The 17,584-nt window shown below is 38.6% G+C and overlaps 1 protein-coding gene across 4 annotated transcripts in view; it reads right to left on the bottom strand.

Annotated features, from left to right (window-relative positions):
• Positions 1–17,584, bottom strand: part of LOC124176424 (otoferlin-like) — a 37,826-nt gene that overhangs the window by 19,184 nt on the left and 1,058 nt on the right. Inside the window, exons 2-9 of one of the 4 annotated variants that reach the window (XM_046557701.1) lie at positions 13,713–13,771; positions 11,188–11,376; positions 9,622–9,890; positions 8,641–8,896; positions 8,141–8,317; positions 6,921–6,983; positions 5,942–6,026; positions 423–766 (exon numbers count right to left, since the gene is read on the bottom strand). In XM_046557701.1, the coding sequence (XP_046413657.1) occupies positions 423–766; positions 5,942–6,026; positions 6,921–6,983; positions 8,141–8,317; positions 8,641–8,896; positions 9,622–9,890; positions 11,188–11,376; positions 13,713–13,771 (1,442 nt within the window). The other 3 variants (XM_046557704.1, XM_046557705.1, XM_046557702.1) reach the window with 3 other exon arrangements.

Raw genomic sequence — 17,584 nt, 5'->3', positions numbered from 1 at the left:
AATTTAATAGAACATTTAATAAAAAGTTCGTGACAAAAATTTAATAGATTATTTAAATATAATGTAAGACATCCGTTATTTGTTTTATTGTTTTTTATTACATACTTCTTTTCTTTATCATTGTGTGACAGAAGATTTTGACATGTTGTGTATTTTTTAATGATGCCAAAGAAGTATAACTTCTCACGCGCGTACATAAGTACACGCACCCATTTTTTTTTTTTTTTTTATTCTCTAATATCCTCACAACCACCGCACTCCCGAAAAGTAGCTACAAATAACTTTCGGCCCCAATTTTACATGCAATTATATCTAAATGCGTAACGGTAATTATAATGTGTCTTATTCGTTGTAGATACTGATCGGGGATTATCCCGTCACTAACATACATTCCACTGTGTAGAAATAAAACGCATACTCACGCAGAGTCCGGCAAAGGAGACTTGCACGTAGGGGTCGACCAAATCTTTTGCCTCGCCAGTAAATGCCTTCTTCACATTAGCCATTATACTGCTGTTCATCTTTGGTAGACCGTCGGCTCTGTAAATTTTTACCACAAATCTGGCTCGCTGTCGTTCAATCGGCACACCGTCCGGCAGCAGCAGATTCCCTTCGATGTCGTCCTCGTCCTTTTCACTCTTCGGCGGTATCTTGACCGAGTCCCCTTTCCCAATCACACTGACGTCGCATTTCAGATATCCCTTTGGCCCTCCGGCGACGTCGTCGGGGTCAGTAAGCAGTGCCCACTTGTGATAGAATTGATGATCTGCCCGGAAGTGCGTTGATGTTATACCGATTAATCGTTCTTTCGCGAAAATAATTCCGAAAACTATTCGTAGCATTGATACGCAGGCGCGTACGTGTTCCTGGACTGTTAATCCTTGTCGATTCTACCGGACCGTACAGCTCTACTTATGCATACAGTAGTACGCCCGTATATGAACGCATATGCGGAATACAGCTGTTGTGCATCGTGGCCGTTGAGAAATTAGAAAAAGAAAAACGAGAGGCTACGGGAAATTCGATATAGTTTGTCAGAAGATATTTCTTTTATTCAATGTATAAATTTTTTTTTCTCACGTCTATGCAATGGCACGCAATATGAGGTTTATACACATGCAAGTAAACGCGTTTTCAAGTGTCGTCTTTATAGTCCGAAAAACATTGAGTAACGTAAAAGGTGTTTGGATTTCCTTGCCCTCTAGAGGGCGGTATTGAGAACTGAATAACAGAGACGGCAGGACCTTCAGGTATCAAATGTTTCGGATTGGCGAAAAGAAAAAGTCATGCTGACAAGCAGATTCTTTCGAAAGCTCAGATATTGACCTTAATTTGATTCCAGCCGCCATTGAATTTTTATGACCGTAGAATCCGTTAACGTGCTCTGATTTTTCATGGTGTACAGCGATCTGTATATATTTGGTAAATCGATGGACTAATTCTATGGTTAAAAAAACGCAAAATCAACTGTAGAAGGCACTGCAAAGCAGCCGGAAAAAATCGAAAGTCCCGCGATTACTTCTATATGGGGAATTTCACGAAGTATATTGATCAACGTCGGAGGTCGATATTTCCTATTTGATACAAATGTTTTTTCAACTTTTTTCAATCACTTGTCTGAGATATTACTATTTCGAGACCACCCATGTATTAAAATCTGAAGCAATTCATAAAATTCTAGGAAAGTGTGACAAGGTTTTTTAGGCCTATTCAAATATGGAGATTTCGTCACAGAAAAAGTTGGATTTCGAAAATGATGCATATTTCCAAATTTTCAAAGCATTTCAATCAGATGTAGACCGTACATACATTTGCTTGGGAAACGACTTTAGGTGCGGTACCTAGCAAAGATCTCCGTAGTTACTGTTTTTTCAAGTTGAACGCTATGAATATACATATTTGTTTTCGACTCGTGTTATAAGGAACTTTCATGTTCATTTTCGTACGAACAGAGTATTCCAGAAGTAATTTTTGAAATAGTCATCATTTTCGAAAAGCAATTTTTGCTGTGATGAAATCTCCATCTTTGAATGGGGCACAAAGATTTTTTCATATTTTCCCAGAATTTTCCGATTTTTTTCAGATTCTAAAAAAGGGGCGGCCTCGAATTAGTAAAATCTTCGACAGTGATGGTTGAAATTTTTTATTAAAAAATCCGGGCTCTGTAATTCGACCAGTGTTTTCGCAGAAAAAAAATTTGGATCAAATCGGAAAGGTCATTTTCTGATTTTTGTCGATACTTTGTGAAATGCCCCATGAACAGATATTTCCATACGAAACTTCGGGACATCAGTACAGGGAAGGGCTTTCGAAAGTGCCCGGTCCAAGCCACGCAATATAAATTCTTGCGGAACTCACCTCGTAAATTGTACTATTATAATGAAAGCAAATGTTTCGATCTGGAATCGTAGGCATACGGACAAATCATGCAAGCATAATATATCTAGATACATTACAAGAGGTGGGAAATGAATATGAATTTGCTATTCAGCAAAACACTGAGATGGGGGACGTTAGGAGAATATTCGGATTGCCCCGTACGCTAGGACCGGCTACTATAACGCTAGGCACGCACAAACATATATAGTGAAGCTACGCTACCGAAGTACTACACTGCCCTGTACGATATAAATACATACATGCATACATACGTGTTTCAGGTAATCAGAACCCGCGTACTCTGGTCAAAATATAGTTAAAAATCGTAAGATGGTAAGAATCCTCATCTGACGATTGTCAGCTATTGTATTTCGACCAGAGTACAAGGAGTACATACACGAGTCATTCCATGCCAACTCGATCAATGATTTTCCCTCACCATTTTTGACTTCGTTCATGATTTTTCACACGACTGTTATAACTCTAAATAGCACTCACGAGGTATTTCAACTTTTATTCTTCAACCGTTGTTTTTTTCAATGAACTTTCAAACCTCGAGAAAGAAAGATATTTTTTGTTTTCCCCGAAAAATTCTCAAAAATTCTTCGATCAACGACCGTCATTTTGGGCGGTACCCAGAAAAAGAAACTATGATTTTTACATTTATTTCGCTGAATTGAAGATATTTTTTTTCGTAATTCTGTTCAATTTTTTTATTTTTGCTGGCATATGTATTTTTATGCACCGGGTGGGTGTGAAATTATACATACGCGAAATTACCATCCAAGTATGATAGGTATCCACGCCAGTTGGGGCGCTGATTGCGTATAAATATACGCTGATCTCTCGTACGCACTGATAACATGCTTGAGAGGTATGAAACTAGCGTATAACGTACATACAAACATGCATTACACATGCACATCATGTATATGTACACCACCGTCTAGCTATCCGCTGTATAATGTAAAAATTTTGCACAAAATCTTGATACTTCAGTTACTCATATTATGAGAACGTATGTTGAAAATGCATAATTCATATTTGTTTTATTATTCCCGGTGGCAGGAGGCCAAGCAGATGTCTACCGGGCACTGATTATAACTCAAACTTAGTAGGTTATTTTTATTGGCATCCACCTCACTCCAAACCGTAATGATTAGATTATCATCCACTCTATTTATAAATCACACAAAACAATTAATCGATAATAATACGTGTTTGACCATGCTACTTTACACGGAGGGTAATAATAATGCGAATTTTGTATAAAGAAAACGTGTGAATTAAATGACTAAAAATTTTATTGAACGCACCTCAATCATTTCTTCTGTTCAAAAATATGAATTTGTTCTATCAAGGCAAATTAAGATTGTTCTATTTCATGGGTTTGTTGAGTCAAGAGTTCAATCGTTGCAGCGGGCAGTGAAATTTGTGGTTACAAAAATCTTTTGCATTGACTAAACATTAGAGTTATTCAAGCGCAGAAAACGTATTTTACGAATGATATTGTGTTCGATTCCGGTGACTCAAGATTTTGTGGAACTCACTCGATATTTAACGGGTCAAACCCGAAAACTTATATTTGCGTCTGTGAAGTGTAAATGGAACATGTGTCGTCAGTGGAGTTGCAGCTCGGTATTACGCTTTCTTCGGTTGTAACATAGGTCGGACGAGACATCTATTTTATGTTATCCGTAACTAACTTCTTTGCCGTCTACACGGTTGTATAACTATCTCCAAACCTATTTCCGTAGCGAGCAGCTTCACCGCCTAGTGGCCGATTATATTACTAGTGATCTACTTGTTTCAAAGCATGTGTGGTGTTTCTTTTAGCTCGTAAACAAACTAGTGCAACTGATTCAACCAGTTACGCCAACAGGCTCCGCTTAGATCAACTAAGCATGGCATTCGATCGATGTAAATTTTTTGTTGGCTAGATTCGTTTACTTGTTTCATTTTAAGTACGTAATTGTTTCTGTCAACGAACGTCCGACTTGGAGGAATAATACATAAACTTCAAGTAAAATCATACTCAGTTGACGCAATTTCGGAAACACATCGAAAGGTTAACTCGAACCAATACGTCCCTCGATTTCATTTTGGCAAACTAACTAAATCGAAATTGCTGAATCGAAGTCATCGCATTTGGAATACCCAATATGGGATACTGGATTAAAGAGAATGGACTCCGATAAAATCTATTCAGTTGGTTCGAAAATTCTTTTCCCTCCGTGTGATGCCTCCGAAAAATTGTTAAAAAGCCTCATGCCAAATGTGGATGGCGGATTGTGTTCCATCAACGGATGGTTTCAAATTTTGCGATTCCACGCGTTAAAAAGAAGTTATTGTCGCAATAGTCATTTCCGATAATATCCGATAAAATTTCCTCGTGTCGACGCAGGAAGAAATCATACAAGCGCGTTCTCGAGTTAGTTGTGTATAACGGGTTATATTTTTACTGAAAAAAAATATACAGGGTCATTTATCGAATACTGGCCGCGAGTGCGACTTCGACACGGCCAATAATACCCGACGCCCGTTAAAGAGGGTATTGCTCGCTTGGGCAACGGGTGGCGAGTATCAATAAATAAATGGTCCTGTATTATAAAAGGCCCAGAGTATAGCCTCGATTAACGTGTTGTACGCACAGTTCCCTGACGGCGTAGCAATGTTGCTACAGTCAACGGAGTACAGTAATTGGAAACATGTACACGGTTTTCAGAATGCACTGGTTCGCGGTACGTCCAAAGTTAGACATTACGTTTACGGGCTTTACGTCATGGCCCCGAGCTTCGCACCGCGTAGCGTATACAAATAATCTGTAGTCAGTATAGTCACGTATGAGATACGTATCGCGTACGTCTTCGTCAGCTTGTCTGACTTTTTTCAAATTACTCACTGCTATATTATTTTACCCCGTATTACACGAATACCATGCATGTGCCGTATTAGAGACGAAAGACCATCAATGGCTTTGGAAAGTTGACAAAATTTAATCCGATAGGGTGAGAGGGAGAGTATGACGCGTCGATCTTTGAACTTTGCAATTAAACAGCATAGGCGCAGCACGAACACGGGCGTACATTCCATGTATAGGCACACGGAACGCGCGCGCCTGCGCCCGCATATACTTTATACGTATATACATTATTATAAAACGTAATGAGTATAGTTAGGGGAAGACGGAAGGGTAGGTACGTTTGACGTCGGCCGTGAGGTGCGTGGGGAGAGTCGACGGGTTTGTGACTCCCTCGATTGGAAATAAAGAGTGCTACGCGTATTTGTCCCGCAACGTGATCATGCATTTTGTGAATTGACGCAACGGCCAATGTACCTTCGTTATCCGTTTGAACATTGATTTGTACGCAAGTCTCTTGATTTATTCAACTCGTTCAATTGTCATCGGTATAATTCCAGTAAATAATGAAATTCAATGAGGTAGCAGTGTTGTAACAGGTTAAAATAGCGGCAACTGTATATTGGCCGGAGGCATTTAAACATATTTATAAAATTTCGTGCAAAGCTCTATCGAATCAAGGAAGTCCAAAAAAGCGTGTACCTGGCTGAGCCCAGACGGTGGCTACATCTAACTTAAAGCTGCCCAGTGTTAGATTAGGACGTAGAAGGTTCCGCGATTGCTGCACCTGTGCATTATCACAAATCACCACACATTTATACCGTAGTCTATTATCATTACGACCAAATACTTTACGGCAGCTTGCAATTTCATTAGCCGCGGGTAAAAGTTGTTGGTCATAAACGTATGCCTATTATAATACATACATGCGGAATGCATACAACACTGACATGTGAGAATCTGAAATATGTGCCCATAGTATACGTATAATATACAATATACATGTATACGGTTGATTTCAGAATGACTACGTCTAAACTCATATGCAAAATCCGAGGTTAACCCTATGATTAGTGTTTATCCTAGGCACAACTACGCGAATACCGTATATATTCATCTGCACAAAGCATCTGTTTGTTAATTTTCGATACGAGTCTGCCTTTCAGGCTTCCATCCGGCGGATAGAATGAAACTACGTGCAATTGCCAATTGAAACTACTGTCGCAAACGGTACGTGATTAAAATAATGAATTTTTTTTTCCTCCGAAGACTTCAAAATCAGAATAGCTCAACTAATGAAAACAGTTATATCTACAATATGTACAATGTAGCCTGTGACAGCACAATATTGATAGCTACATATGCACACTCAACGATACGTGGAAGATCACTTGTCATGTGAAAATTGATACGATATGCCTGATACGTGTACGGGGTATTCCCAAAGTTACCCAAAGATCGCTGTCCCTCGCCTTTATTGATTCTCTTATAAATTTTTCGTGTTTTCGCCATGCATGCAAGGATGGCGGGTGAGTTTTTTCACTTTTTAATTCAACCCGATGTAAGTTTGTTCCCTTTGTTTTTCAGGATTGTGTTACAGCCTAGCGAGATTCAAGTTACAACAACATCGATAACAAATAATTTTTCTACATTTCGGATAAAAGGATGCTCTTTCACTCACCGATAAAGTGATAATCTTGTCAAACAGCATAATCGGCGGCATGTGGAAGTCGAACACGAAATACTGCAACGTGAAGTATCAGCGCATTGATTTCGTTCTTTTGATACCCCAATGACGCAATAAGATAGCCAAATGAACTAAACTCCCTCAAAGGGCAGCACGGCTAGCTTATACAGATATGCTGGCCACTCGAAAAGTATAACACAGATGTATAGAAGTGTCATTATGATGAAATTATCGTGATTTCAAGGATCTTAAACTTTACAGATCGATTTAAACCAGAGATGTGCGAGTCGTTCGTACTTTTCAGAATGTAGACCTTTTTTTCCCAATTAATTTTTTAGCATACATTAAGCCAATACCGATGACTGGCAGCGCGATAACTGTTCTTCTTTGGGTGTCTTGAGATAAAACCGTAATATCTCCCATGACGCGGGAGGTGAAAGACGTTTATTAATGACTTTCAGGATTTTCGCATTTGAAATAATGAGCTTCAGCAAGTTACGGCCTTCGAACTATTATTCTGAGAGTACAGCTTTGCCAAAAATTTTCCTTCCTTATTTGATTGTCTAGTGGCAATACTTTTATTTCATTTTTTTTATACACTGGCGTTGTCAGTTTTTTGCCAAATTAGCAATTTAGTAAGCCGTGGTTTCGGAATGATAATTATTATGTGAGAAAAATTGCAAGGAACTATTTCAATCCTCGTTTGATTATTCAATGGCGATACCTTTATTTCTCTTATTATCATCAACTGATGCAGTAAAAATAATTTTGACAAGTTCGCTCCTCTGTCCTCGAAGAATCTTGACAAACTTATATTCTAATAATACCACGCATTTATTCAACCCTAGTGCTCGACTTCCCGGTTGCGCATAAGCGCAAAAGCCTAGTTGAACCCAGTTGTACTTTATTCCTTACCGCACGGGAATAAATGACCCTCGAGTCGTTACATACGTGACTTTGTCATCGGAACGATCGTTTAGAAGATACGGCTTGCTACAGTTAACTTTGAACGACGTAGAAATCTTGAAAGTCATTAGTCAATTTATGATTGTTGCAAAAAATCTCAATCCGCGTGTCCTTAAGGCCTCCGATACCAAATCTGGCATTAAAACTGTAGAGTCGAAATACCGTATCAAGGTAAGGGGAAAGAAAGTGACTACCAAGGTGAATAAATACAATATAATAAGAGCTTGAGAATAATTAGAGGAACGTACCTCATTGTAATAGGGACAGTTCGTGGACTCTTTGACACTAGTGTATTTCCGTTGGTCACCGACTTGGACGCAAACCGTCGGATCCATGTTGAGTCCAGCGAGTTGTCTCGCTTCTATGACAGTCACGCAAATCTGATAGTCTTGGGCTTTAAGGGCACTCTGTCCCACTTCACCACTCTGAAATAAAATACGTGATTTGCTTCCGCAAATTCGACTCTACAAGTGTCAAAATGAAAATCGTGAAAAGCCATTTTCAACGATATTTGTAATTAATCAATTTATTTTGACGACAGGAATTATCGAAGCTGCGGTAGACGTTCGGAAATGGTGGGCTGGGAAATGAATTCAGGTGTATATCTTTATCCTTCGGAAATTCTGCATGCTTCTTTGATAACAACTACGAACTTCTGGTGGATGAATATTGATCGTCATCCTTGACATGGTTCCTTCACGCTTACATTTCAAATTGAAAAAGTAGAACCTTTGTTCAAGAACCTCACCTTGGGTTGGGCTCTCCTCAAGGATTTCGCCGAGTTGTTTTCCGCGTCGTTGCCACTGACCTGGCTGTCGTCGGACGGATTCAATTCGAACGATGTCATTGAATTTGTCCGAGAAACTGCATTTGACGAAGTGCAGCTGAAATCGTGTTGCTCCAAAAGTCCCCGTGACTCAGAGTTACTGTCGCATGATTTGTCTCTCGGTGGTCTCTGCTTCCCAAGCCTCATGAGGGAGCGGACGCTTTTCAGAGTAGAACTCCTGTTACAATTCCACGGGATTGCAGAAACGGATGGGTTACGCATACGCATTATAGGTATGTACACCTGAGGACAATGAATCTGAGACGGCTAATTTTTTACACCAGACAGTTATGTTGGCGGCACAGACAAACCTACAGCGCCGTAGTCGGCCGAACACGGAACAAACTCAATCTCAATAAACACAACACAACCCATGACCATCGAATCTAACCTTAGAATACGTGTCAATCTAACAAGTCATCATCCCTAGTATGTTAGCAATTAAAATGTTAATGGTATTTATGAAGGAAATCTTTACATTTGTACTCAAAAAGATGTTATTGATTGGATCGGATGATCGATTGACTCGCCAGAGAATTGCAATTTTTCAGTCGTTTCAACGAAATTCATGCAGTCTGCACGTACAACGTGAAATTAGTGTTGGAATGTCACACGAACAACACATATGATATTCAAATTGCACTTGAATTGGTCGCGGCTTCCTTAATTATCGCCCGACTACAAACGTAGGTATCACTTGACTCGATGTTTTTCATCCCCCTCGAGATGCCAAGAACATTGAGCCAACAATCAAGTTCACAATCGTCCGGGGGAAGTCGGTTTTATAGGGTAAGATTGACCGACGTGCGCTGCGGAATATTAAGAATGCTTTCGCGTGTAAATGTACACCATAATGTATACGACGTCCGCTTGTGCGATCGGTAATTGTATTTTATACGCTACCGTTTCCGTTCCGGCGACCCTTCCGCCGCAGACATGGAGCTGCCCCGCTGCATGGTTCCTGATCCTCGCTTCCTTGCCTTCTCTGCGGGGCTGTGCCATGAACCCCGACGTCTCATGGAATTTGCCTCCTCGAGGCTTCGCTCCAAAGTTGCAATGTTTTGCTCAATATCGATTAGCATCCTTTGTTCATCCTCCATTATTTCTGTACCGGCATAAGAGCTACAGCTACCGTCCGGGGGTGTGTAACGCACCTCGAGTGTAACGACTGCCTAAAAGTGATTGGTCGGGTCGTTTGTTATCCGATGGTATAACGTTGGGCACGCACTTTCAAGGACTTAGAAAATACAGTTCTCATATACATATATATGTATCTCATATATAAATATATAATATATACATGTATCTCAACAGTTTAATTAGTGGCCACCGATTCCTAAATGTAAATTCTGCAAATGTTGGCGAAGTATCTTCGCTCTCGTTGACTTATGAACTTGTGTGCCGTTAACATTGCATATTTGTTGGCCGCATTGCGTTGGAACATATCTGTACAGGTATGTTCGTTGCATGTAACTTATTCGCAAGCTAAACGGCAGCATCTAAAAGCATTCCAACGTCGCGTCAGTATGTTAGGGCGTATACGCGTAAACTGCTGACAAAGGTGGGTGACTGTTCGAAATTCATACCTTGATAACCAAAAAAAAAAAAACTTTCCATTACAATCAAGCAATAGAAAGCATTGTTACTAAAGGTTGAGGCTACTTGCAGGTGGTCACAAGGTGATTTTATCCATGTATGGAACGATATTAAAAGGATAAAGTTTATCGGGTATCAAAAACATCTCTCACAAAATTTCTTAATGTCGGATTTTCGAAGGGAATTGAATTATTGAAGGTATTGAACATCGCATAGATAAGCGCAGCAGGAAAGCTTCTTAATCGGAAGGAACAGCGATTTCATACCGACAACAACACCACCTGATATTGCTGGCCAGATTTTAATTTGAAGGTATACGGGCGCGGAGGACAAAGTGGGCTCATCAAGGAAGCAAGGCTCCAAATGGGCATCTGAGTCGATGGATCTTAATTCAATTTTTACCAAAAAAATAGAAGTCTGACTGATGACTCGCGTTTATTTGATGCGTCCGAAAATAGCGGGGAAGGTGGCCCTTAAAATTTTTAGTATTCCACCAAAATTACACAAAATGATGAATTTCTTTATGTACTTTTCTGAAAAGGCTTCAACGATGAAATTAACTAAATATTAAGAAAATTTTTAAATTTCCTTATTTACTTGCCATGGAATATTTTGCCATTTAATCATTGAATATTATGAAAATTACTAAATTATTAACTAGACATTACAAAAGAAGACAAACAAATAAGGAAACTTGTATGATTTTTGAAAAATTTTGCAGGGGGCCCACTTTGTTCGGCTCTTCCCTGTACGTGTCCCTTAATTCATGAGCAAGTATGGTCGCTGTACTGCGCTTGTCGAGAAGCGCAAGCTAGCCTACATTACCCCTGGCGATATTTCGTACAACTTTCAGTCTTGAACTGTTGATTTTACCGGAAGTGGCCGGTTGCTTAGATCAACCAGTGAATCGCTGATTAGAATCCTCCCTTCTTGAATGACAGTCTGAAGAATTAAACCGTATTTCGCGACTGTTTTTTCACTGCGCAAAATCCCTCGGGATACAACAGTCAGCTGAAGCGTCTCCGACTCCTCCACCGGCCTTCCCAAATTCCAAGTGAAACTCTGAAACTCAGAAATTCAATTTAAGACTCATAGTCCTGCAGTAGCGTGGTTGATTCAAAACTGTTTCAGTGTTCACATATGAATGCCGCCAGGGCGTTCAAATGACCATTAAATTGGAACGAAACTCCTGTTCGTTTCCTTCTTTATATCAACCCCACCACTTCATATCGGCACCTAAGACCGCCGAATGGATTTGTGCTGTAGATAGATAGTCTGTTAATTGTGGGTCAGCGTATATTTCCGAAAACGATTTGCTCTGTACCGTGAAATTATTATCAAAGTTTTTATGGGCATTTCACGCGCAGTATTTTCAAGGGATGGACATCCTTGCTTGTTGACTCATAAAACCAGTTGATTTGTCGTTAGATTACTTTTTTTTGTTCCATTTGTATTCACCGCTCCTATTCCATAACCTGTTCAATCGAAGCACCGTCGTAATAAAGCTCGTACAAAATTATGGTATGCCGCGCGTTCATGTCAGACCCCGGAGAAGACTGTGAGTATAATGCAAGTTTTCTGGTTTCACGATTACGAATAAATATTGCTATTCTGCATTTTCCTGAGAGTACAGCGATCAAGTCACACGCGTAATTTGTATCAATAAAATAAGATCCCATGGAACAGGGTGTATTTTCACGTTATTATCTTTATGATTTTCACACGTTTCAAGGTCTACAAGACTGCTGTAACCCGAATAGAAATAGGTACAACCAGTTGAATTCTATCTGTTTGTATTTGCTGTCAGCCTGTGTCCAGGCTACGTGGCTAGCCGTATTCAAGCTTCTATCATTTCGTCAAATTTTTATTGAAGTTATACTTCTTTAGGCGCGTTATGAAAAACTGATGAGAGTGAAATTTCAAGATGCGCGCGCATCACTGTAACACAAAATTGTAACACGAAATTAACAGGATGAAGTTGCCCACTCAACCGAATTCATTAAGTCTCGAAAAATTTGTGAATATTAGTGAAAAAAATTGTGCTAAAATACTTTTTCAAGTGCTCCAATATAATTGAGGTTAGTTATCCGTATGTATTATTTATTGATATAAATTAAAATATCATTATTTAATATAATTAATATTAAATATTATTAAATTATCGATGTTGAATATTTATTATTGATTTTTTAATATTTACAAAATAAAGAAATAAATTTAATAGAACATTTAATAAAAAGTTCGTGACAAAAATTTAATAGATTATTTAAATATAATGTAAGACATCCGTTATTTGTTTTATTGTTTTTTATTACATACTTCTTTTCTTTATCATTGTGTGACAGAAGATTTTGACATGTTGTGTATTTTTTAATGATGCCAAAGAAGTGTAACTTCTCACGCGCGTACATAAGTACACGCACCCATTTTTTTTTTTTTTTTTTTTTTTTATCAATTGCGTAAAAACCGTTTTTATAAACTGTCGCTATCCAAAAATCTCGCTGAGGATCAAACTGGGGAGTAGTGACGATCAAACGCGTAACTTTCCAAATCGAAACTTTGCGTATGCCTTTCGCAATTACAATGGATCATGAAATATGGAACATTTAACTAGCAGGGAGGATCAGTAATACGGAGAATTTGAAACGTACATAATATACTTAGGCATGTCCCTGCCTCCATACCCGTATTAACGAGCACACGTGCGTATATCATACATACGTCATACATTACATATACTTACGAATACGTTCGTGCATATCGTCTATAATATTAGCTACAAAGATGGTCTGTATCAGGATATGCGGGGTAAACGGTTGATTTCGCTAAACGCGCGAAGAACGGTGTATCACACGAAATGCGTGAGGAACGGGCAATATCGCGAGATACGCGAACAACAGGCTATTTCGCCTGTATTATATGTATAACTACAGGAACAGTGGCAGTAGGTAACTGTAATAACCACAGATAAAGCAGTCCTGTCCTTCACACACTTCACGAGCCTTTCTTCACCGATTTCGTAAGATACACCGCAAAATAGATCGTTCTCTCGCATTTTCTTAAATAGCCTCATTTTTCATGACCAGTATAGCCAGTATTTGTTAAACGTATGAATGCGTATAAGTATATACATAATATGTTGTAACGTGCTCGGCTGATCGACCGGACAGCCATATGGGCGGTACGCGAGGAAGGCGGGGGTGCTAGTACTGGTACAGAGGCACACGGAAGGATGACCGAGACAATACTTTAGGGGCGATGCGTGACCGCCGTGACACTTGACTCTTTGGTGTAAATGGGATATCTGATGCTTTGCAGATCATACACCTATACATATAACTATATAACCGAAGCGCTGACTTAAAATGGTGATAATATGATGAATTTTGCCACGTTACCTGATCTACGACAATGAGATCTCCGTTTTCGTCGAGACTTCGAGAACAGTGTGTCGCACCTGAAATCCAAGAAATAAGAATGACAAAGAATTCGGTATTTATTTTGTTCGACCGAGTTCTACAAAATATCGTCGAGGAAATCGGAAAAGGTAAGAGACGGACGTTGGTCGCTTTGGCAAGGAATTTGCTCAAAGTTACTTGAATGTTGACCGGTGGTAAGAAAATATATGATCAGGAATTAAACTCTCCTTACGTCAGGTTTTTCGTGTGCAACGGGAACGTGTGCCAGTGGGCCATTCCCCTATCGTTTCGCAAAGTTTTAATACTGTAAGATATGATACGCTCACTGCATCGGCACTCTGACCTTCCCTCGCAAATTGACCTTTCGAATGTACCCGGGTGAATGTTCACCACCGATTGAAATATAATCATGCATAGTTCCGACTTGAAGCATGTCCCAAATATTTCTGAGACCTTGGACATGGAGAGAAAAAAGTCGTTAAATCAACCGAATCGATTTAGTTGGATGTAAAATTGTTGCTTCAATCATTCTGTCAGTCAAAATTAACCATAAGAGTTGCTTAAAATGTGCGGTTGTTTTAATCGAAAATTTGATATGTCTAAAAAAAATATTCAGTGATGTCAACTCAATGATTCGGCTAAAGACAGGGGTATCTGCGGTTGAATGCGTGCGATGGCTTCGACTATATATTTTTTTGTCGTCAAAGAATTTAGCATTCCACGAAATAAAATTTGATTCTCTCGTGTTAACCCCTAAATTTGATTTAGTAAACAAGTCGATTTCGTCAAACTAAGTGATTTTTATGCTTTCCATTCAAACTTATACAGTGTTGAATAGGTATGGTTGTGTGAACTAAGTGTGTCTTCCGTCAGGAGCTTTTGATGATTGGTAGAAACAAAGTAAGTTTCACAACCCATAAAAAAAACCTGCATCTTGTAAGTACTGCTTGTTCCGTTGATTCAAGTCATTGAATATAATTCGACTGGCTGCAAATACTTTTGTTGATTTAAATGTATGCGTCAGTCGAAACAAGAACAAACCTATTTCCATACAAATAGTCCAATTAATCTATACACAATCACGAATAGGCTAATAAATTAAGATGCTTTTGAATATTTTGTTGGTAAAAAAAAAAAAAAAATAAAGCCACATAAGTCCAACGTGTAAAGTAGCTGGAAAAACATAAAGGTAATAATATCCCAGTTTTCAGTGTGTTGGACCAATTATGTAAACGACATATTTGCATCGAATAAATATTTTGTTGATTGGGAGCATTTCATTCGTTAACTCAACTATTTCATCGGCTTTATCACTGCTGTCAAATTGTTGTAAATACTAACGAAATTCTTGAATATTTGTAGCAAATCTCTTCATGTCACCTGGCAATAGCTTCGTATTACTGACAATAAGATAAATATATCTTGTCATCTAAGTGAGCAAAAGTTAACACGAAATCCGTGCGATAGTTTGACGTAGTAGGTACAGATGTGCGACTAGGTATATAGGATGACAGGTATTCATTTGCAAGTGGTTCCCGGTTTGAATCCCGAACAAAATCATGCGGCGTTTAATAGGGAACTTAAAAAATTGCGTTGTATCCGACTTGCGAACAATTATATGTTATTTGCGTTACCGAAGAATCTACCAACTGCCGTAATTAGGCTGAAAATTTCAATTTTATTTTCGATCGGAACCATTCCAAATGATTTTAGGACTTTCTTTCATTCCATTCAGTCTTGTCAATCGAAGTTCATAATAACGTAGCTTTAAAACCCTCGCTTGCTGAAGCTCGCTCGGGGTCGGATGCCTATAATAGCGTAGCTGGTTTTGGTGGTCATGCCCTCGCTACGCTCGCTTACTCGTTGTCAGTGTTTCACCAGATGAGGATTGTTCAATCGGTAGTAAATGTTCATGAATAACATTATAACAACATACGTGCAAACACACAATTCAAGATGTGCTTATGCGCTCACTACGATCATTAACTCAGTTTTTTCATTTCCACTTCAACGTACGATCATTAACTCAGTTGAGTAAGCTGCTATAAGGTTGGGATGCCTAGTACAGCTGATTTGTGTACTCGTTTGGATAAAGCCTTACTGTCATCAGTTTAGCGTACATTCGTAGAATGTTAAAACATAACTCACTACCTGATAATTCTGCTCGTATGTGTCGTGATATAGGGGCGGGGGGGCAAAACGGGGTACTTAAGGAAATAGTAAAATTTTGTGAACGGAAATATGTTGAATTTTCTTTTTTTTTTAGTTGGAAACAACGTAAATAATGTCAATTTTCAATTTCCAGTAAGAAAAAATTTTTTATTTTTGCGGGCAAAATGGGGTACCCGTGAAAAATGGAATTTTTTTTTTTCAAGTAAATAAAATATGTGTAATAATTACTTTTTAAATTAACGTTAGTAATAAAATTTACTCTAAACATAATTAAAAAAAAGTTTTTTCTCGTTATTTCCATTTTTTTTATTTGTATTTTTTCGCAAAAAGTATACAAATGTTTTTTTTTTAGCTTTTAATAGTGTAAAATGATGCTAGATGTCATTTTTGACCATTTACGATGCGCGGTTGTTTCCGGACTGATGAATTCGGTCAGCTGATTTTCGTCGTCGTCGATTACTATAGATCGATGACGTTAAGAGAGAAAAAATTTTGGGTGACGTCACTTTCTGAACATCCGAACGTACAAAATTTGGTTTCGAACTTTAATACTATGTATGATGTATGATGTATGATTCTAACAAAACATTATCTTACTTTGGTACCTGAGCATTAATTGGTGATCCGAACGATACGAGACTGCAGCCAACAAATAATTTGTTTGAATCAATGGTTGGAACACTACACTGAACTGAATGTTCAGTTGCTTGTACCAAGCTGTGACGTTTCCAACTAAATATTCAGTTCCGTTAACTGAGATTTTTTTAAACCAACGAAACATGATCTTGCTTTGAACAAGCACTTGTCGGATAAAAAATTAGGATATTCACATTAATAAAATGATTTCCGTACCACCGGTATAACACAGGTCGTTCAACTCAATATTTCGTTCACTGTACATCCTCGTATTTGTGCTGGATAATAATTTAGTCGACAGATGTATGTTTTATGTAGTTCGTGCATGTTATCAATCCTTGCAATAACCGAATATTCGTTTCGCTGCCCGTAAACGCCTTATTTGGTTAGTCGAAACGATGTTTTTTTTTTTTTTTTTTTCCAGATTCAACGACCTTTTTCTCTCAGTGCAGAGGAAACATTCCCAGAATAAGCCCAAAATATTTCACTCAACTGGGGCATATATCTCGAATATGATTAACGAAAAGACTGAACGTATTCTTTTACAAGCACAACTAGAAATCGAACCGAGCTATCACGAACTGACTATGAGTTATAATAACACTCTCGACTAATACCGTTTGCGGAAAGAACCCGGTCACCGAGTCCATCGGATCAAGGCTTACACATGCCCTGTTACTCGTGTGTTTATCTGAGAAAAAATTCTGGTTGAACCAATCGGAACGGCAGTTACGGGTGAGGAGATGCAGATTTTTATTAGACATACTGAATATCAGTTAACACAATTGAATATTTCGTAGCAGATCCAAGGGGCGATAAAAGACATAATCAAGTTAACTGATATCCAGTTGAAGTAACTAAATCTGCGTTTCCTAGCCCGTAATCGCCGTTTAGATTAGTTCGAACAAATTTTTTTCTCAGTACATATACGGAGAGGTTTCATTCAATGACGATGGACCGAGATTTCGATGACTGATTGTGAGTAATATGAACTATCAAGCTGCGGTGTCATTGCTGATGCGATTTATTATACCTATGGCCGG

The sequence above is a fragment of the Neodiprion fabricii genome, chromosome 2, assembly GCF_021155785.1.
Source record: "Neodiprion fabricii isolate iyNeoFabr1 chromosome 2, iyNeoFabr1.1, whole genome shotgun sequence".
Lineage (NCBI taxonomy): Eukaryota > Metazoa > Arthropoda > Insecta > Hymenoptera > Diprionidae > Neodiprion > Neodiprion fabricii.
The sequence above is the reverse complement of the archived record's forward strand: the minus strand, read 5'-3'. Positions and strand labels throughout refer to the sequence as shown.